Source organism: Chiloscyllium plagiosum, chromosome 29, assembly GCF_004010195.1.
Source record: "Chiloscyllium plagiosum isolate BGI_BamShark_2017 chromosome 29, ASM401019v2, whole genome shotgun sequence".
Taxonomy (NCBI): Eukaryota; Metazoa; Chordata; class Chondrichthyes; order Orectolobiformes; family Hemiscylliidae; genus Chiloscyllium; species Chiloscyllium plagiosum.
Genome location: NC_057738.1, coordinates 7,518,430 through 7,540,912, shown reverse-complemented (window position 1 = coordinate 7,540,912; position 22,483 = coordinate 7,518,430). Strand labels below are relative to the sequence as shown.

General features: G+C 41.3%; 1 protein-coding gene and 1 long non-coding RNA gene across 9 annotated transcripts in view; one reads left to right on the top strand and one right to left on the bottom strand.

The window, feature by feature from the left end:
* Positions 1-21,235, bottom strand: part of LOC122564345 (F-actin-uncapping protein LRRC16A-like) — a 460,598-nt gene extending 439,363 nt beyond the window's left edge. For 3 of the 8 annotated variants that reach the window (XM_043719093.1, XM_043719091.1, XM_043719092.1), the window contains exons 1-2: positions 20,880-21,235; positions 20,351-20,448 (exon numbers count right to left, since the gene is read on the bottom strand). In XM_043719093.1, the coding sequence (XP_043575028.1) occupies positions 20,351-20,448; positions 20,880-20,919 (138 nt within the window). In that variant the 5' untranslated portion in view covers positions 20,920-21,235. The remainder of the gene's footprint in view (positions 1-20,350; positions 20,449-20,879) is intronic. The other 5 variants (XM_043719087.1, XM_043719089.1, XM_043719090.1 and 2 more) reach the window with 2 other exon arrangements.
* A 269-nt stretch (positions 21,236-21,504) lies between these two features.
* Positions 21,505-22,483, top strand: part of LOC122564347 — a 65,119-nt gene continuing 64,140 nt past the window's right edge. Inside the window, exon 1 of the long non-coding RNA XR_006315883.1 lies at positions 21,505-21,579. This is a non-coding gene — a long non-coding RNA (uncharacterized LOC122564347). The remainder of the gene's footprint in view (positions 21,580-22,483) is intronic.

Here is a 22,483-nt window from a genome sequence, read left to right as displayed (position 1 = left end):
ACAGTTCCTGCGGTGGCAGGGGAAAGTGCCAGGATGGGAGAGTGGGTTGTAGGGGGTGTGGACCTGACCAGGTAGTTACGGAGGGAACGGTCTTTGCGCAAGGCGGAAAGTGGGGGGGGGAGGGAAATATATCCCTGGTGGTGGGGTCTTTTTGGAGGTGGCGGAAATGTCTGCCTCCGCCGTATCTGCTCCCAGGAGGACCAGTTCCACCACAGAACACACCAGATGGCCTCCTTCTTTAGAGACCGCAGTTTTCCTTCCCACGTGGTTAAAGATACCCTCCAACGCATCTCGCCCACATCCCGCAACTCCATCCTCAGACCCCACCCCTCCAACCGTAACAAGGACAGAACGCCCCTGGTGCTCACCTTCCACCCTACCAACCTTCGCATAAACCAAATTATCCGCCGACATTTTGTCCTCTCCTAGTATCCAGGCACACAGATACATTTGCTTGCTTCCCAGTATTGACTATAGTTCTCTCAGGAACACCGATCCTGACGACATTCATTTTTCCATGGCTTAAATTCACACAGAAGTAGATCACACCACATCAGTATTAAGATCAGCTAACTAGACAGGAACTAAATATCAATTCTGGGTGCTTCATGATGTTAAATTGACACAGAAGTAGATCACATCACATCAGTATTAAGATCAGCTAACTAGACAGGAACTAAATATCAATTCTGGGTGCTTCATGATGTCAGACTCAACCACAGCAAGTTCACTGAACTATCAACACTAATAATTGGAGGCCCATGTATTTGTTTATTGAAATCAATGTACTTGGAAAACAATCTAACACACTAATTCACTATCTTCCCACCACTGCCATGCAATGCCTTAAAATGGTGGTGCTCAGACCAGATGTCATGCACCAGTTGGAGGATGCTCAGTTGTGCAATGGAATCCTGTCTGCATGGACAGAATTTTACACTGGCCCCAGGATCCTGTACTTCCCCTGGACACCTGTGCCCCACAACCCGAGCTGCCTCTGAAGTATATGTTCCATGTCGTTTAGAGAGGCCAAACAGCAGGCCATGTTCAGACTGCTGCTGCACACCATCCACCTCTTCTTCACCCTCTGGGTGGACATGCCTTGGTGTGCCTACTTACCACTAGGCAGTGGAGATTCCCAGTAGAGGGCTCTCTCTGCAGGAGACCTCCCTCTTTCCCTCAGGGATCTGGGATGGAGGAAGTTGCATGCGGCTGTCCCTCGCGACCACAGATTGTGGTGGTTCATGGACTCCCAGACCAACTATTTGTTTTGCAGCACGGTGGAGTCTGTGGACCATGTGTATATTTGTTGACGGTATTTGCACTCCATTTTTAGTTACCTAAAAGGACTTTCTCCTCCACGTTTGGTTGCACTTCAGCCCCATGCTCCTGGTCTTTGGGCACATGGTGCAGAGGGGTGCATGGATGTTGGAGGATCTCCTTGTGGATTTGCTCCTGGGCCTGGCCATAGAGCATGGAGTGCTTTATTTCCCCCTCCAATTCTATTTGGTTTGATCCCTCCCCTCCCCTTTCACTTCTCTCACAGAAGCATTGCCCCTGCCGGGCTTTGCTCGTTACTTGTTCCCTGGCCACATGTGTGATTTTTCCTGTGGTAGAATATTGAATAACAAATTTTTTTATACAAATGGAGTTTTGACCAAATCCCTGCACAACACGCACAACATGGGTACGGTGGGGAAAAATAAGCACTGCTGTTGTATGGCAATGGTGTGGGGGTATTTAATTTAAAAAGATCTATCTTCCCAATTATAATGTGTAACATGTATGCTAAGTTCAGCCTTCGTAAAACATTTACAAATAAAAGATCAGTCAAGGATGGAAATCCATACATCATTTTTATCATGATAACGATGAAAACAATGTCATGTCCACAAACAGTTGCTTCATCACAATTTGAAAACACAGTATTGTGTAGGTAAAGATGGCAGCAGATTAGGACGCTCAAACAGGAGCTTCGCTACTCCTTCTGTTTATTTCTGGTTTTCTTTATTTCCCCCTTTTTACCCTCTTGGTGTTCTCTCTTGAAGTAGAGTGGCCTGGAGGCAAGGAGTGAAGTGGGAACAGCCAGCGGGCTGGAGTGGTTGGTGGTTGTTGGACTGGAGACTGGTGCATGCGGTCAACAGCTTGCGAAACCAGTCAGACCACGTGTGGAAGCCCCCTGCGCTGATCTCCTGAAAGACTGTCATGCTTATCTTTTTAAACTTTATTCTCATTTCTTTAACTCACACTTTGAACGACTGTAGGTAATGTTATTTTCTTTTCCCCTTTCTGTATTTTGTATCCAAGATCCGTATCCAAGTACTTTGTACCTAAGATGGCACCATATAGGGCAACATTGTAAACACTACTATTTTCACTGTATACTTGAGTATACATTACAATAAAGGATATCCTATTCGATCTTCATTTATTTGCTTCCTATCCTTCTAACCACTGCTGGAAAGCAATACTAGGACTAATGTATACAGGCTTCACACAAATATTTCTGAAAAAAAGAATAGATTTTGCTGGCTGATACCAAAAACTACTTAGAAAGGAAACTGATCAGTTCAGTGAGATACGATACCACTGTGATATGACACCACTAACTACTTGATCAGTTCAGGAAGATATGATTCCTTTGTAGAGCTGGCCACAAAAAGGCTCAATCAAGTGGCTATTGTGCACGTGTAACCAGGCTATCCTGACTGCAGTTCAGGCGATGCATGATTTCTTTCATAGTCTTTGGAAATTGTGTAATATTTAACTTGGCAATATTATGAGGAACACTTTGTCTGCACTTAAACACAACTTTTGTTCTACCTATAATCATGTATATCATGGCCAATAATGACTGTTACTAAACTGCAGAAAAACATAGAAGATAGGAAGAGGAAGTGGCCATTTGGCCCTTCGAGCATACTCTGCCATTTGTCACAATCATGACTGATCATCCAACTCAACAGCCTAAACCCGATTTCTCCCCATAATCTCTGGTCCCATTCACCTCAAGTGCTATATCGAGCCACCCCTTGAATACATTCAATATTTTGGCATCAACTACTTCTTATGGCAATGAATTCCACAGGCCTGCCACTCTAGGTGAGCAAACATCCCCTCATCTCCAACCTAAATGGTCCACCCCAAATCCTCAGAATGGGATGCCTGGTTCTGTACGCACCCACCATCGGGAACATCCTCCTTTCATCTACCTTGTCTAGTCCTGTTAGAATTTTATAAGTCTCTATGAGATCCTCCCCCACTCATCTGAGCTCCAGCAAAAACAATCCTAACCTAGTCAATCTCTCCTCATATGTCTTATCCTGTCGTCCCTGGACTCAGCCTGGTAAGCCTTCAGATCCTTAATCAGAAACTGCACACAATATTCTAGGTGTGGCCTCACCGAGGCCCTGGATAACTGTAACAACACATCCCTGCTCCTGTAGTTGAAACCTCTCGTAATGAAGGCCAACATACCATTTACCTTCTTTACAGCCTGCTGCACCTGGATACCTACCTTCAGTGACTAGTGCACAAGGACACCCAAGTCACACTGCACATTCCTCTCTCCCAATGTACACCCATTCAGGTAGGAACCTGTCTGCCTGTTTTTGCTTTTAAAGTGAATAACCTCACACTTATCCAAATTATTCCGCATCTGTCATGGATTTGCCCACTCAGCCAATCTGTCCACATCATGCTGAAGCATCTCTGCATCTTTGTCACAGTTCACCATCCCACCCAACTTGGTATCATTTGCACACTTTGAGATGTTACATTTTGTTCCCTCATCCAAATCATTAATAAATATTGTAAATAGCTGGGGTCCTAGCACCGATCCCTGTGGCACCCCACAAGTTACTGCCTGCCAATTTGAAAAGGACCCATTAATTCCTACTCTGTTGCCTCTCTACCAAGCCATTTTCTAACCAACTCAATATACTTCCCCTCAATCCCATGTGCTTTAATTTTGCACAATAATCTCTTATGCAGGACTTTTGACTGGCTCCCTCTTGTCAACCCCACTAGTTGCATCTTCATAGAATTCCATCAGATTTGTCAAGCAGGATTTCCCAGTCCTAAATCCATGCTGCCTGTCTGATTCTGCCACTGCTTTCCAAGTGCTCCACTACACAGTCCTTGATAATGGATCAAGATTTTCCCCACTGCTGATGCTAGGCTTATTGGTCTATAATTCCCAGGTTTCTCTCTACTTCCTTTTTTGAATATTGGAGTAAAATTAGCTACCTTCCAGAGTCTATAGAATCCGGACGATCAATACATCCACTAGTTCTCGAGCTACTTCCTTAGTCTACATCCCAGAGAACCTTTCAGACCCTAGGGATTTATCCACATTCAATCCGCTCAACTTTTCCTGCACCATTTCTCTATATTAAAAATCATATAACACCAGGTTATAGTCCAACAGGTTTATTTGGAAGTACTAGCTTTTGGAGCACTGCTCTGAAAGCTAGTGCTTCCAAATAAACCTGTTGGACTATAACCTGGTGTTGTGAGATTTTTAAACTTTGTACACCACAGTCCAACACCAGCACCTCCACATCATATCTACTAATAGTGATGTCACTCAGTTATTACCTCTCACTAAATCTCGCTTCTCCAACATTTCTGGTATCTGACTGTATCCTCTTTTGTGAAGGCAGAGCCAAAATATGTATGCAGTTCCTCAATAATTTCTTTGTCTCCTATTATACATTCTGTTTCTTTCTGCCTGTACAGGACCTACATTTGTTCTTCACCATTTGCTTTCTCTTCACGTACCACTGAAACTTAGTGTCAGTCTTTATGTTCCCTGCAAGCTTACTTTCTTACTGTATGTTCCCCTTCTTCATCAATCCCTTGGTGGTTCTTTGTTAAATTTTAAACTGCTCCCAATCCTCAGACCTATTGTTTTTCTTAGCCAATCTATATGCTTGTTCCTTGGATCAGATACTAGCTCTAATTTCCTTTATAATCCATGGATTGGCCCTCTGAACAATTTTGCTTTTGTGCTGGATAGGAATAAACTGTTGTTGCAGTTCCCCCATGCGTTTCTTGAGTTTCATTGCCTATCCACTGTCATCCCTTTAAGTAACTCTCCCCAGTCTATTAAGGCCAATCACACCTCATATCTTCATAGTTGACTTGGAGACTAGAGTGCTGATTCTTAATAAAGGAAACTCTGCAGCTTGATAGAAAAACGTCTATCATTTTATGGTCGCTTATCTCCAAGGGGTCTCACACAGATCAATCGGCAATGGTTCCCTTCTCATTACACAGTACCCAGTCTAAGATGGATTCTTCTCTAGTTGGTTCCTCCATATATGGGGTCAAGAAAACCAATCCATATACACTCCAAGAGTTCCTTCCCCATGGCATTCTGGCTAATTTGATTTGCCCAATCTATGTGCAGATTAAAATCACGCATGATCACTGGCATTCCCTTATCACATACACCTCTAATTTCCTGTCCAATGCCATTCCCAACATCACCACTGCTGTTTGGGGGTCTACATATGACACCTACTCATGATTTTTGCTTCTTAGTGTTTCTCAACTCAACCCATACATTGTCAGAGCTAATATCCTCTCTCTCTATTGTGTGAATTTCCTCTTTAACCAGAAATGCCATTCCACCACCTTATCCTTTTTGCCTGTCCTTTCTAAATCCCGAATACTCTGGTACATCCAGTTCCCATGCAGCCGTGTCTCCATAATCCCAATTAAATCACACCAGTTTACATCTGCACAATTAGTTCATCCACTTTATTTCAAATGCTTCATGCATTTAGAGACAAAGCTTTCAAATGTGTTACACTGATAAATTTCCCTACCTTTTCATACTGAGCTACTAATTGCATTTCAATCCATAAACAAACAGGTGATCTCTGAATGACTCAAGCTGTTTACACTTAATAATTAGACATTGTGGCCTTAAAAGGCATAAAGTTCTACCTTACCAGAATGTGGCGCTGTACATTACATGACATAACAATTGTCATAAAGCAGAGGAGAATGCTGCATTAATTTTCAAACACATTCATGCAATAGTTCTAAAAATTAATTCTGAAGCACTGAAATGAAAAGAGGAGATCACTCCAAACGTACAGGTTTCTATTTTTGACTTCCCCATTTTGTTTCTATTATTCTCCTAAATTGTATATGAACAGAATCTCCAATTTTAAAAGTAAGGCTGTTCAAGGGAAGCAAAATGTCAAAATTGAATAGTCAGTACAGAGAGAGAACTGAACACAATTCTCCTGAATACAAGATTATTATGGCCAACAAAACATAATAGTTTGCAGTAAAAGCACAATTTTCCATGAAGGCAAAATAACGCTTCCATGGACTATACACAAGAAGCTGCAGCAGTATTTGAATGTTGGAATTTTGTTTAGGAAACAGTATCAGCGAGCAGGTGAAACACTAGCTTACTTCCTCCACTACAAATGTGCTTGTTTTTTTTAACCACCGTGTACCTGAAATGTTCACCCCGCCACATTTATACTAATATTTTGCTAGCAAGCCTCCAATCCTTGATTCACTCTGCAAACTACACATCATCTAATATGCTGACTAAATCTGAACTTGCACTGTCTCACTCATTAGTCCCTCCACACTCATTACTCAAAAATTTAAAATCCTCATGTTTAAATTGCTTCAGCCACATTTATTGCCAACCCTGCAACGTCCTTCAGTCCATCAACCAAAGTTAAATTCTCTATTCTTTTCTATTCTAACTTCCATGCAGCCTCGCAACACTTTACATATCCATTAAGCAGTTGTCATTTTTGATTATGCCTCTGAAGCATCTTTTCTTGTTTAATCACGCATTGTATTATGTCATGTGCATGTTATTTTAATCCCAAATATAAAATCTTACTTTCTTTTTTAAGTCCACAAAATTGGTAGGAAGTCCACTTTGCTCTCTTAAAACTGAAAGCCTATTTTATTCCGAAAGGAAAATGCGGCCTTAGTTGTACAGCACTGTTGAAAATGTGTTTTGCGTATTTACCACAAATCACAATTAAGCCTGTGTCACCACATGATCCTCAGTTTCCTGCTTTAGTTCACTAAATGACACATTTTAGAAAAGCATATTCCAGACAGAATTCCATTAATCTCAGTCTCCTTAACCTAGACTTGCAAGCAAAGAAAATGGCTGAAATTAGCAGATCCATCATTATCCTACTGATAATATTAGGATGGATTCAGAGCATTAAACAAATTACACTTTGACAACAAAGCACATATTAAGTAAGCAGCTTACATTTCACCTTGAATAAATAAAAACGGAAAATAATAGTTTCTTTAAAAAAAAGGGAATTAGGTTCTGTAACACACCTGAAAATACATCTTTTCTCAAACTTTGGCAGGTCTACGATCTGTCCAAATACATATAACATATAGTTCAGTCAAGTCAAAAATGATTTTCTTGACAGCCTACACATTAGCAAAGTAATCACTGGAGTTTTTAATATCCTTGAAAAAGCATATTTGAAAATAAATCTGAGTTAAAAAGCAACAGAATGAATCATGGGTATTTTCAGGACGAGCTATCATGGCTGGTTTTAACAGAGAAATTTAAAAGAGGAATTTTTTTTTAAACACAAGAAATATAATGTAACAGTACAAAAACCTGCTGGTTTCAGAATCACTTCCCACAACACTCAAAGCTGATGAGGTAGCATTATGTAGCACTTTGTGAACTGTTGACAAACAATATGCAATGAAGGAATGACTCACTTATCACAATACATAATGTTGATAACAGCCTCAAAGTTTTTTTTAAAAATGCTTCCCCTCCCCCACCCCGCCCCTCAATGTAATAAGTAAATTTGCTTTGCAAGTACAAATTATCATATCCTCAGGACATTCCAAAACATTTCACAATCAATCAATTAATTATTTTTGAAGACTAGTTAATTTGAAGGTTGCGTAACCACATATGAGAGCAAATAGTGCATGTCAAGCACACCTCCCGTCAAAACATTAATAAAAATTAATGGATTTGTCTATTGAAGTTATTGGAGGGAAGATTAAATTCCAGGGCACGTGCACTGATTAATTCAGAGGTCAAATAATAAAAGTGGACCTGCTGTAGCTCCTGAACAACACACAACTTCAAATGCCAAAACAACATCTCAAAAGTACCTGGAGATCAAATTTTTAAAAAGTTACTGAAGATCGATTGTGTAGTTATGCAGGATTAGGAAGAAAGACAAAACAATATTTCATCCAGTAACATTTCCTAATGAATTAGTTAATTCTAACTGTCCCACTTCTATTCAGAAACAGCAGAATTTCAGAGTTTTGTTGGTAAATTACTGGTTACTGTATTGCATTTGCCTTATATATTTTGAATATTACAAAGAGTCTAAGATAAAATATATAAACTCAATTATTACAATGAACCCTCAACCAAAATGTGCATTATGAAGCACAAACATAATTCAAATGCTTTATAAGTATATATCACAAATGTTGGAGTGCCCAAATATTTTGTTGAAAATATAAAAATAAATAAAAGAGGTAATCATAGATTCAATTCCAAAACATGGTCTGTGCCATCTCATAAACTGGTTGCATCTATTATCTCAGTTACTGAAGTTGAAATTGTCCAACAGTTGTGGTGCTACTAACATGGTTAGGAAATTGAGCGGCAGGAAGCAAAGTTGGAATGATGGGTAAGTACTCAAATTGGCAAGACTTGACAATTTGAGTACTTACCCATTTGAATACTTACAGGTACTCAGGGATCCCAATGAGATTCTTTATGTCCTCAGATTGTAAAAGGCAGACCAGTTATTTGTAGAACACAGGAAAGAAATGCAGAAGTATTCTCAGAGTTGACTCCATCCAGGTCATAGTTAGATCAGCAAAAACAAAAGGAGGATTTCACACACATGCACTGAGACATGCATGAAATAAATTCCACTTCACACACTGGAAGGAGTTGTAATGCAAGAAGCATCAATTCTCTCACTAGATTTTAAAAATTCTCTAATATTAAAAATTCAACTTGGCAGTAGATTGGAATAATGGTATAGCGAGAACTAATTCATACCAACATGACAGAGATGAGCTCTTTCTTTATAGAAGTGTCCCCCGGTATCAGAGTAGAGCATTCCATTCGTAAGCCGAAATGGCGTAAAGCGAAGAAGGAATTACCATTAATTTATATGGGAAAATTTTTGAGCGTTCCCAGACCCAAAACGTAACCTACCAAATAACACACAAAACCTGAACACTAACATATAGTAAAGGCCATCGGGGGTTGGGGTGGTGGGAGGGACAGAATACTTTAGGACACATCTTGCTAACTGATGCACAAAATAAAATTGAGATGAAGTACAGGTGCTCACAGACACCATTCAAAGTTATGACGGCTTGATGCTGAGTGTAGTTGCCGGCGAAGGCGCTTGGCGGTGCTGCTCTCACTGTGCACGCTTTTTTGTAACAGCGAAAATCCTCTTTCAATTAGAGAAAGCAGGTACTAAAGCAGACCTTTCATAAAAGCGAGTTGGTGTAAAGTGAACGCTCGAAAAGCGGGAGTTACTTGTATGCACAATCACAGGCCTCAAGATTACAATTCCAAGATTACAATGCCATTTTCCAACTAATGCCCATATAAAGAGGGTAAGTTAAATGCAAAAGTCACAAAATAAATGCAGTTCAAGTCCTGCAAACTTCAAGTTACAAGTTCAATTTAAAGATTTCAAAATACTTGTAAAGCAAAATGATTGTGAGAACCGGAATCCTGTGCAAATTGAGGCAGATCTTTAGGCAGTTTAACACCACAACTACAATTTAAACAATTGTGCGACATCAGAAGCAAACCCATTTGAATCCTACCATCAGGAGCACACCAGTGGAAAGGTGATACACCGCATTTTCATCTTTTTCTCGGTTTCATCAAAGTCCTTTAGCTACCTCATTATATTGAAGTCAGTGTCTGCTCTCCCCATTCCCTATTTTGCCATTAAATGTACAGTAATTTCCCAATGTATAGCCTGCACCTAACAAATTAACTGGTCTTTTCTCTCGACAGATACTGAGAAACCCACTGTGTGCATCTAGCACTTCATTTTAGCACTTCTTGTTCCAGTAATGCAACTAATGCTGAAGTCAAGATAATTGACAATGTCAAAAACAATCAATGATGCTCACAAGAAAGAAATATCAACTTTATGAAAGTAATTATTATCTTTTTTCTGATTGCCCTTCCCAAGACTGAAGTTGCACAATTCCCCAACAGATTTTGGTTGGGAAGAGTATGAATGGAAATGGAACAAAAGTGAGTAAAATGAAATTAAGATGCAAATGAGCCACAAACTTAGTTAACAGTGAGCAAGCTAAAAAGTAGGAATGGCTCAATGCTGATCCTAAATGCTAAAAGCTTCAGCAATAGAAATAATGGCCAATGAGAAAGGTACAGGTAACATCAGCATAGTCCTACTGGAACAGTGGGCTGTTCTCTCCTTCGGGTGGGAGAGCGCGAGAGACAGCGCTGGTGATGGTTTAACCTGAGGGACACCATGTCTCAGGGAAGGGAGAGGAGTTTGAGAAGGAGAGCTCTCCATGATACCCTCAGCCAACATGGAAACTGATCCTATGTTGTTGTCATAACTCTACATTGCAAACCAACTGACCAGCCAACTAAGCTCATCTTGTAGAATTCTTTAAGATTTTACAACAGCTCCCAAGGATGAGAAGACAGTAAATCATTACCTCACTATTTAATTTCTGTTTTCCATATTAAAGTCATAAGCAAGTTAGTCTATCAGTAGTAGGCACAACGTTAAAATCTATAGCTTGATGTTATGATAGGACACACAAAATAAAATATCAGATAGATAGAGTCAACATGGATTTGTGAAAGGGAAATCATGTTTTACAAATCTGTTTAAGATTTGGGAGGATATCACTAATAAAATGGATGAGGGGTAACTAGCAGATGTAGCATATGGAGTTTAAAAAACTTCAGGTGAGAGAGAAGGGAAATTGAACGAAACTTGGAACTGCAGGTTTGGAAACACATTAGCACGAACTGAGGATTGATTGGTAGACTGAAAAAAAAAGAGAACAGGGATAAATGGAACACTTTCTGGTTGACAGATTTCCCCTTTGAGTTTCAAAAGGATCAGTATTTGATCCTAGTCTGTTGACAACAGAAAGTTAAAATCGGAAGGGACTAATGAGGAGGTTGCAACAGACTGCAAAAGGAATGGAGAGTTTACAGCAGAGTGCAAGACAGCGTGTCAGCAGCACTAGACATACCTAAAATGGAGGTATCTATTTACTGAAGCTATAAAACAGGATGACCTGTGTACCACAGAGCATAAGCAGTAAGCGATAGGCAGAGCTAAGCAATTCCATAACCTACAGATCAGACTTAAGCTCTGCAATTCAACCACACTCAGGCATGAAATGGTAGACATTCAATTAAACAAATCACCGGAGAATAATCCACAAATATCTCCATCCTCAATGACAGGAGAACCTAGCCAGAGCATAAATGAAAGGTTGAAGAGCATTCTCAGCAATCATCATTAAAAGAAAAACGCCAACTGGATTACGAAAATCACTCCATGGGGCCTTTATTTACATGTACATTGTACTAGACATCAGTCCAGCTTCCTCAAAGCCAGCTGTCAGTCAGAATTTCTGACACTCCTGTTTATATTAGTCAGCCATGGCTTCCTAAGTAGAGTAGGTTTACAGCCCCAATTATGGAACTCATATTCAATGAGGTCCAACTGGCTGACCTTGTTACAAATCAGTACATCCTCCACCCTCTTAAGTCATTGAGTCATACACCGTAGAAATTGACCCTCTGGTCCAACTCGTCCATGCCAGACATAAATTCCCAAACAAAAACAGTTCCACCTGCCTGCTCCTGGCCCATATCCCTCCAAACCTTTCCTATTCGTGCACTTATCCAAACATCTTTTAAATGTTGTAATTATATCCATGTCCACCACTTCCTCGTGATGTTCATTCCACAAGTGAACCACCCGGATGCACAGAATTTGCTCATGTCTTTTTAAAATCTCTCTTCTCACCTTCCTAGTCTTGAAAACCCCAATCTTACTGTTAATGGTAGTTGTCTTTTCCCTATCTAAAGTCCTCGTGATTTCATAAACTTCTATAAAGGTCATCACTCCAGAGAATAAAAGTCCCAGCCTATCCAATTTATTGTCCCAGCGACATCCTGGCAAATCTCTTCTGGACCCTCTCCAGCTTAAGAATAACCTTCCTATAACTAGATGACTACTAGTGGACACAGTATTCCCAAAGGAGCCTTACCACTGTCCTGTACCACACCTTTTTCTTAAACAAAAAAGGTACAACATTACCCATCTTCCAGACATCAGACATCTCACTCACAGGTATAGAGTCCGAGGATGTAGGCCTGTTGCTTTTCTTGTAGTGTCTGCTAGGGCAGTTTCACACCGGGTTCAGTTCCGCTGACTCAGCCTCTGATACGGGCAGCACATTCCAACAGTAGCCCACCTCTTGTGCCCTGATCCTCTAAGAAATTCATTCTCTTCTTGAGGCAGTGAAGGGGTCGAGGCTCACGCCACGTCCATCTCAGACTCCGAGGTTTCTCCGAGAGATGGAGGGGGAGAACTCATGGGTTCCCACAGGCTTTCCTGCTGTTCCGAGGGGCTGGGTGTGTTGTCCTCCTGCTCCTTTTGCGAACTTGCAGCTTTCATGTGATCCACGTGCCTGTTCAGGATCACCTCACCTATCCAAACCTTGTACATCACATCACGGGACCTGACCTCACATCCATGTAGGACAATTTCTGTTGCCTAAAGTAAACTGTGGCTTTCGCTTAATTTGCTTTGAAATTGTGTTCTGCTCTTGCTCCCAAACCATTGGACGACAATGGTATGGAGCTGTCCTTATAAGTCAAATGCCATTCTACTTGAGGAGATACTTGAACTCCCTGCTGATAAATGATGGCCAATTGTCTATGACCAGCACTTTCTGCAGGGAAAGTTGTGTGCATACATGTGTGTTTTAGGTTACAGATTGTTCTCCTATAACGCTGCAGCTGTGTTCCAGCGAAACCTCACTTAACAGAAAATCACTTAATAGAAATAATAGGGCCTATGGGAAAAGTGGGGTTAGGGCAGACAAGCAAACAAAATAAAAAAATCACTCACGATCACTCAAAAGCCCTAACACAAAGTATAGCCCAGCCTGAATGAAGGTTTAAAATCAAATTTATTAACAAAACAAAAGTAAAAATTTAACACATTACATTGAGAAACTGTTGTTAAAGCAGGGACAGAAGGTCATCACCACCTTCAAGTGCAGTTGTGGTTGCGGACGTGGGTGGCTGTGGTTGATGGTTTCTTGGGGGTTGGTTTAGATTGACAGATATGCAGGTACAAAAACAAATAAGCAAGGCAAATGGTATGTGCAAGAGTAATGCAGCCCTGCAGGAATTAGACAAGAATATTCTTGTCTCAGAGAGAGAGACAGAGAGAGACAGAGACAGAGAGAGAGAGAGACAGAGAGAGAGAGAGAGACAGAGAGAGAGAGAGAGACAGAGAGACAGATGCTGTAACAGCAGCTGACATCGGCACATGCGCAGAACGGGGCAGAAGACTCTGGTGATGTCAGCACCAATGTGCAGAACAAAACATGCAAAACAACAGCCGCTAGAATTGCACTATTGCAAACAGAGGTGAGCATACTTGAATACCATTCCCCAATTCTTGAGCAACATTATAGCCAAATCCCACTGCTGAAACATGCTTAATATGAGAACTACCTGTATTTAGAGGGTTAATACTTAAGAGTCATACAACAAGGATATAGACCCTTTGGTCCAACTCGTCTGTGCTGGCCAAATATCCTAATCTGATCTAGTCCCTTCCTAGTCATATACCCATCCAGATGCCTTTTAAATGTTGTAATTGTACCAGCCTCCACCTCATCCTCTGCCAGCTTGTTCCATAGTTTTTTTAAACACAGGATAGTGCGTGTAACTCCTCAGGTTGTTTTTATATCTTTCCTATCTCACCTTAAGCTTATGGCTGTGATTTGGATGTTGCTAAACAATTTAACTGTTCTAAGTCAGACGTAGGTGGGCTTTCCAGTGCATGCACTCTCCTGAATACCAGCCTGAGTTCTTATTCTATTTAGGTCTAGTGCGTTTCTTTTGCTGTGTCAAGTCCACATACCAGCAACAACTACAATGGTTTGCCAGTCCAGGTCCTACAGAAAGTGTGAACCATTTGGCCTGGGCTTGGCTTTGTTTGTTTTGGAGGTGTTTCTGTGGGCTGACCGAGAGCGATTCAGTTCAGGATATATCCCGAGTGAGGCTATGCAGTTGCCTTCACTCAAATGGTGCTCCCCCACCCCCCCCCCAAACTCAGCTGGCCTGGTGAGGGTGTCTACTTCCATCAGCATACACTAATACATTCTTCACCTGGCGCTTTTTTTTTAATGACAAAGGTAGTTATGGTGTCTGTTTGAAGTCTAGATGGGCTTCAGCTGGTAGTTACTTTTACATGGTTACTTCGTTAATCCACAGATCAAACTGTCTCTCAGCAACTCATTAATAGTCAAAACAAAGTCACACACCTCTGCTAGTCATTTTAACCTCGTCAAAATTCCAACATGGATTCCCCGGTTCTCAAACTGCTGATAGCATCTCAGAATTAGAGGGGGCTTGGAGTCATAATATTCCTTAGTTCAGTCCATTAACTCTTGAAAGGTTTCAGTATTTGGTGCCTCAGGAATTGTTAGGCTCCTAATAACTGAGAAAGCTGCAAGTGCACAAGCTGTCAGGAGATTTACTTGTTGCTTTTCATCTGCCTCAATGTCATTTGCCTGGAAAAGTAATGCATGCTTTCCACATTCTGGACCCAGTCTTCAATGGCAGGATCAAACGAGTAAAGCTTCCCAGACAATGGCATGGCATGATGCCACAAATGCTTACCAAAACCAAAGATGACTTTTGCGAGTAAATGTCTTCAGGAGCGTACATTTTCTGGTCGCTACTGAAATAACTCCACAGAGGTCCGTATACCTTCACTAAATCACTATTTGTACATGCAAATTACTTAACACTGGTCTGGCTTCCTCAGAGTGAACAGAGCCTCTCGCCATCCTGTTTATATCTGTTAGCCAGGGCTCCCTGATTGGATCTAAATTCCTACTAATGAGGTCCATGCGGCTGACCTTCATACAATCATGACAGATGATCCATCTCTGCCTCAGCTAGCAGACCCCAATATCACAGATACCAGTCTTCAGCCAATTCAATTCACTCCCATGTGATATCAAAAATAAAACAACTGAAAGCACAAGATACTGCAAATACCCTGCATCCTGACAACATTCCAGCAACAGTACGGAACACCTGTGCTTCAGAAATTGGCGGACCACTAAGCAATCTATTCCAGTATAGCTATACCATTGAGATCTACCTGCCAATGTGGAAAATTGCTCAGTTGTGCAGGATACATCCAAGCAAGCCAGTTAATTGCCCTAGTCTACCCTTGATCATCAGTAAAGTGACATAAGTATCATCAACTGAGTTCTACTGAGATGTCGTTTCTTAGCAATGACCTGCTCAAAGTTGCCCAGTTTAGGATCCACCAGGGCTAGCCAGCCCTTGGCTTCATTACAGCGGTGGTCAAATATGAACAAAAACAACAAAATTCAAACAACTGCCCTTGACATCAAGGCCGCACGTGACTTGAATGTGGCATTGAGGATCTTCAGCAAAACTGCAGTCAATGGGAATCGGGGGCAAACTCTCTGATGGCTGGAGTCATATCTGACACACAGGAAAATGGTTGAGGTTGTTGGAGGTCAGTCATTTTAATTCCAGTTCCTCAAGGTAGAGTTCCAGGCCCAAGTGCCCTCAGCTGCTCCAATGAACTTCATAAAAGGTCAGAAATGAGGATGTTTCCAAATGATACACAACAATCAACATCATTCGCGATTACTCAGATTCTGAAGCAGTTCATGACAAAATGCATCAAAACCGGGGCAATATCCAGGATTGGGCAGACAAATAGCAAGTAATATTTGCACCACATAAGTGCTGAGCACTGACCATCTCCAAGAAGAAACCTTCCCACCACTGCCCCTTGGAACTCAATTACAATATCAGCATTCTGGAGTTACCACTGACCAGCAAGTGAACTGGACAAGCCATATAAATACGCCGTCATGACAAGAGCAGGTCAGAAGTTCGGGATCCTCTGGTGATTAACTCACTTCCTGACTCCCCAAAGCCTATTGTCCACAAGGTCCAAACCAGGAATGTGACAGAATACTCCCAAACTTGCCTGGATGGCTTCAGCTCTAACAACACAAGAAGTTTGATAGCATTCTGGATAAAACAGCTCGTTTGATTGAGAAGCATTCACTTCCTCAACCTTCAGCACTCAGTAGCAGCAGTGTGTACCTAAAAGACGTACTACAGAAATTCACCAAAGATCCTTCGACAGCACCTTCCAAATCCATAGTTAAAAATCACACAACACCAGGTTATAGTCCAACAGGTTTAATTGGAAGCACACTAGCTTTTGGAGCGCCGCTCCTTCATCAGGTGGTAGTGAAGGGCTCAATCCTAACACACAGAATTTATAGCAAAAATTTACAGTGTGATGTAACTGAAATTATACATTGAAAAATTGATTGTCTGTTAAGCCTTTCATCTGTTAGTTTCACTTCTTTCATGTGTAAATCACAAAACCTTTTTTTAAAAAAAAGGTTGCATTCTCGGGTTAGCTGTTAACAATGGTGATAGCTAGACAATCATCCCGAATCCATGACCTTTTACATCTCAAAGTACAAGGGCAGCAGAATATCATATCACAGAATCCCTACAGTGTGCAACCAAACATTTGATTCCACACCAGTCTTCCAAACAGCATCCCACCCAGACCCCCACCCCCTGACCCTATTCTTGTAACCCTACATTTCTCATGGATAATCCACATATTCACCAAGGTGGATTGGCTGTGCTAAATTGCCCAAAAATGCGCATTTTTGGACAGCGGGAGGAAACCAGAGCACCCAGAGGAAACCAATGCACACATGGGAGAATGTGCACATACAGACAGTAACCTCAGGGTGGAATTGAACCCAGGTCCCTTGCACTGAGAGACAGCAGTGCTAACCATTGAGTTATTGTGCCACTACAGATACATGGGAATCCCACCATCTGCAAGCTCCTCTCCAAGCCACTGACCATCCTGACTTGGAAATATATTGCTGTTTCTTCAATGTCATTGGGTCAAAATTCTGGAATTCCCTCCCTAAGGGCATTGTGTGTACCTACAGCACATGGACTGCAGTGGTTCAAGATGGCAGTTGACCACCACCTTCTCAAGGGCAACTAGGGATCAACAATTAAACACTGGTCCAGCCAGTCACATTTATATCCCATGAATGAATTTTTAAGAATAAACAGGTTGGGTGAATGGGCAAGAAAATTAATACAGATGGAAAGCAAAATGGAAAAAAAAAGAGAACATGGTCCACCTTGCTTGGAAAAGTAAACAGGTGAGAAATTGGGAAATTTGTATTCAGAGGGATCTAGGCATTCTCACACATGCATCACACCATGTTACATAGGGGTACAACAGAAAAGACAAATAATTTACTGTTTTCATTACAAGTGATTAAAGTAAATAAACTAATGCTATTATACAGAGCATTCGTGAAGCTGCAACTGGAATTATTTGTTTAGTTTTGGTCACTTTGTTGAAGGAAGGATATATTTGACCTAAATGGAGTGCAATGAAGGTTCATAGACGGATTCCTGGAATGAGGACTTTTTATTCCCCCCCAATAAGAACAGACTGAGTAAACCACATTCAGTAAGCCTACATTCCTTGGAGTTTCTCAGAATGAGTGGTAATTTAACAGAAACAAAGTCCTTAAGGAACTTGACATGGTACATGCAGTGAAAGTGTCTTCTCTGGCGTCTCAGAATAAGGGACAAAACAAAGAACTACAAAGTCATCAGACTCAAAACGCTAACTCTACTTTCTCCCCACAGATGCTCCCAGCACAGTCATAGAAATGTACAGCATGGAAACAGACCCTTCAGTCTCACTTGTCCATGCTGATCAGATATCCTAAATTAATCTAGTCCCATTTGCCAGCATTTGGCCCATATCCCTCTAAACCCTTCCTATTCATATACCCATCCAGGTGCCTGTTAAATGTTGTAATTGTATCAGCTTCCACCACTTCCTCTGGCAGCTCATGCCATACACACACTACCCTCTGTGTAAAAAGATTGCCCGTTACGTCCCTTTTAAACCTTTTCCCTCTCACCTTAATCTATGCCCTCTAGTTTTGGATTCCCCTTCCCTGGGGAAAAAGATGTTGCCTATTCACCATATCCATGCCCCTCATGATTTCATAAACCTCTAAAAGGTCATCCCTCAGCTTCAGATGCTCCAGAGAAAATAGCCCCAGCCTACCCAACATCTCCCAATAACTCAAACCCTCCAAACCTGTAAATCCTTGTAAATCTTTACTGAACCCTCAAGTTTAACAACACCTTTCCTGGAACAAACAGACCAGACTTGGATGCAGTATTCAAAGAGTGGCCTAACCAGTATCTAGATGGTGATTTGAAAGTGTTTCATTGCCCACGAGAAATTAAAAGCTGGGACCTTTAGCTTCTGCATAATCCAATCCAATTTCCTATCCATCCAACTAAATTCATTGTAAGTTATGGACAGAAGCAAACAAAGTAGTGTGGCACTTCTGAAATACCATTTTGCACTATTTGCATGCTCCATTTTAACATCCTTAGGTTGTAGGTTATGCTAACATAGTAGCACATTTTATTCATCCATGAAGGGCTTATGCCTGAAACGGCGATTCTCCTGCACCTCGGATGCTGCCTGACCTGCTGTGCTTTTCCAGCGCCACACTTTGACTCTGAACTCCAGCATTTGCAGTCCTCACTTTTGTCTTGCACATTTCATGCATCCACTTTTGTCCTGAGGATGTTACATTAACCACTTGGTGAGAGACACGAATAGGGCAGACTTTGCAAAGGTTTGAAGTTTCCTGTTCTGAAGGTCTTGAGTGAAGCAATTGAGTTTTCAATACAACCCATCATCTTTCATGGTCAGAGAGCCATGGCTGAGTTTCACCAGCAGTTTCCATTCTTGTCTCAGAATAAGACTCGGCCATTCAGTGCAAACATTACTGAAACAACCTACTTTCACTTCATTATGTTGTCCAACATCACCTAATTTCTGAAGGTAACTAGATTGGAAACATTAACTCTGCTTTCTCACTGTTGCTGCTGCCAGACCTGCCGAGTATCTTCAGGCATCTCAGTTCATCTGCTGTGAAGTTCTTACTCATGTCTTCATTACTACTGGAACGGTTAAATTCCATTACAATGCTTTACTCGGTTCCCACTTTCTACCCTCTCTAAACTGGAGACCATCCAAAACTCTGCTGTCAGTTCCTTAACACTCAGCTGAGCTCTGTTCACCTATCACCTGAGCTCTCTGACCTACGATGACTCTCAGAAAAACAACTTAAATTTTAAAGTTCACATCATCCTTAATTCTGCCCCATCCCTATTGCAGTAATCTCGAGTCGCACAACACTCGCAAGATGTCCAGACTCCTTTCCAATATTTTCTAACTGGCCAGACCATAAATGGTATTAGACATCTCTGAAGCAGGTGGGATTAAACCTGGTCTTCTGGCTCAGAAGTAGGGACACTGTCATTGAACCAGTGGAGCCTTTATCCACACTCCTTTCAGTCTCACCTAGTCAGTATTCAAGAATTTTACTTGCTTTACCATTGGTGGCCATGACTTGAGTTGCTTAAGCCTGGGAACAAAATAAAATCACTCAAAACCCCTCTTTATACCTCTCCGCCTCCTCTTCTTCCAACATGACATTCCTTAATGGATATGTATTCATTATGTTCAAGAGATCAAAGTAAGTAAAAGGATTGTGCAACTGTATGGTGGAGCTCTGACAGAGCAGAGCAGATTTGAGGGGCCAAATGGCCACCAACAACTATTTGTTATTTTTAAATCACACCCCCCACTAACCCTAACATAATCAAGGCTGTACGTACACCAACCTGGCAAAGTACACGGTTTCTCCTCAACATCCACTTGAACGATGCAGTAATGTTTATCATAATTTTGACCCAACAGATTTGGAAGAGGCGCGCGTTGACCCGGGGTGAAAGCGCGGCATCTATCTCATTGTACTTCAGTCTATATAGTGTTATAATTTTGAACATCGCATCAACACGAGAGCGGACCAGAACGTGTCCTTGGTACATTTTACAATTTTATCGTTTTTGATCTCTTACCAAAACTTTATTTTCCACCTTGTCGCCTTTGACTTCGAGCTTCACCTTCTTCTTTGAGATGATTTTAATCTTCCTCCCAATAACATCCCTGACGCTGTCTGAGAAACAGTAAAAGTAATGGCTAAATTAAAAAGTCACTCATTATCCATATTGTAACCTTGGGAATCACGTGTGATCCAGATCTTTGATTTATCTTTTTGTAAGTAAACTCACTTGCCCGCACTTGCTTGATTCCGTATAAATCAAAACAGAATTCCTAAGTGACTAAAAACATGACAAACCTCGATTAAAGCACAGGAAATATCGACACATTGAGCAGGAGCAAAACTAAGCTAAATACGGCACGCATTTGAAAGTGGATAAACAAACGCGATATATCCTCTGGATACTACGACAGAAAATATTTATCTAACCCCGAACAAATGAAGGTTCAGCAATTCCATTCAGATTGTTTCGTTTCGTATCGAGATTTTTAAAAAAAATCAACATCGGCTTGCTCATTCTCAAGAAGCTTGAACTCGTTCCTCACCGAGCAGCTCTTTGGGAACCTCGGAAACCTCTTCAGTCATGTTTTCCAGGAGAGAACACGGTGCTGCTGGTGCTGCTGTGTGAAAGTTGCCTTGTGCTTTGCTGCTTGCTGGAGCTGTGAAGGGTGCACAGCGGTTACATTATCGCCCAGTTACAATGTTGCCATGTCTCAGTGTTCCACAATGTAGCCTTTCTCTCTCTCTCTCTCTCTGTGCCCCTGGATTTACTGCTCCTGGGTGAACGCTCCACTTGCTTTTCCTTCGCCTTCAACGACCCCCGGGGCTTTGCCGCTGTCCAATCGCTCAGTCCTTTCACACCATCTTCCACCTCCAGCCGTTCACATTGATTGCAGACAGGTCTAAGCGGAAGGACAAAACCGCAACACTCCACCCCCTCAGCTCGCGAGATCTAGGCATGGCCGGAAATCCCCGTATCCCTCAAAACCCTCACACAAAACAAGGCGTCTCCTCAGTGGGAGTAGAGACAGCCGCAAACCAGTGCAGGCACTCTCCTGGATTTGTCGTTAAAAAAGGATGACGTCGCCACCTGCTGATATAGCCCTCCTGCAACAACAGCTTTTTGCTTAAAAAATTGTGAGGTGTTTATCATTGTTAATGCTCCTCAATGGTACGCCATGAAGCTGTTTTAGAGTAAGTTGTATTTCAAAGGACATCTTCAGCTAACATCTGCACCAAACTGAGGTAATTATGCACAATTCGTAAATGTAAGCCTCCATGAAAATTTAATGTGTAAAATTCACTGCCATTGGAGTGTTGATCTGAACATTTAGGAAAGGGAGGTCTAGTGATAACTATCTGGAGAGACAGGCAGGGGACGTCTGTGTTTTTCGTGTCATCAAACTGTAGAAGCAATAGAGATAACCGAGGAAGCAGGAATAAGTAATTGCTTTTGGGTATGGTGTAGCGGAAGTTTTACAGAACTTAACTAAGATTAATAAAATATATAGAATTCATAGAGGATAGCCATGATTGTTTGCATCTCTGGGAATTAAAATCTAATCTCCAGGACATGAAAAGAATTTATGCAAATCAATAGCTGTGAACATTTTGGTACATTAGGAGAAGATGGGATGGTACTCTCTAGAGGAGATTGAGAGAACACTTGATAGAAATATTTAAATCAAGATGGACCTCAGAAGGGTCTGAGGAAGGGTCACCTGACCCAAAACGTTAACTCTGATTTCTCTCTATAGACCCTGCCAGACCTGCTGAACTTTCCCAGTAATTTCTATTTTTTATGTATCTTGACAGGGTCGATAGGGAAGAATTATTGTCATTAGTAGAAGGATCACAAACCAAAGACACCAATTTCAGTTAAAAAAGAAGAGATGGTAACATGGGGATAAACATCCTAACACCATGACAATTAGGATCTGGAATGCACTTCCTAAGAATGTGGTGGAGTCAGTTTCTTTTTTTAATGTATATTTATTGAAAAAAATTTACAAAAATAACAAACCAAAAATGTTATAGAAGTACAAAACTACAGAAAAGTAGAAATAATATTGTACTATTATATTACAGTAACATTGACAATAAACTGCCTACTATTCTTCAAGATACAGTTGTCTCATATTTACTTAAC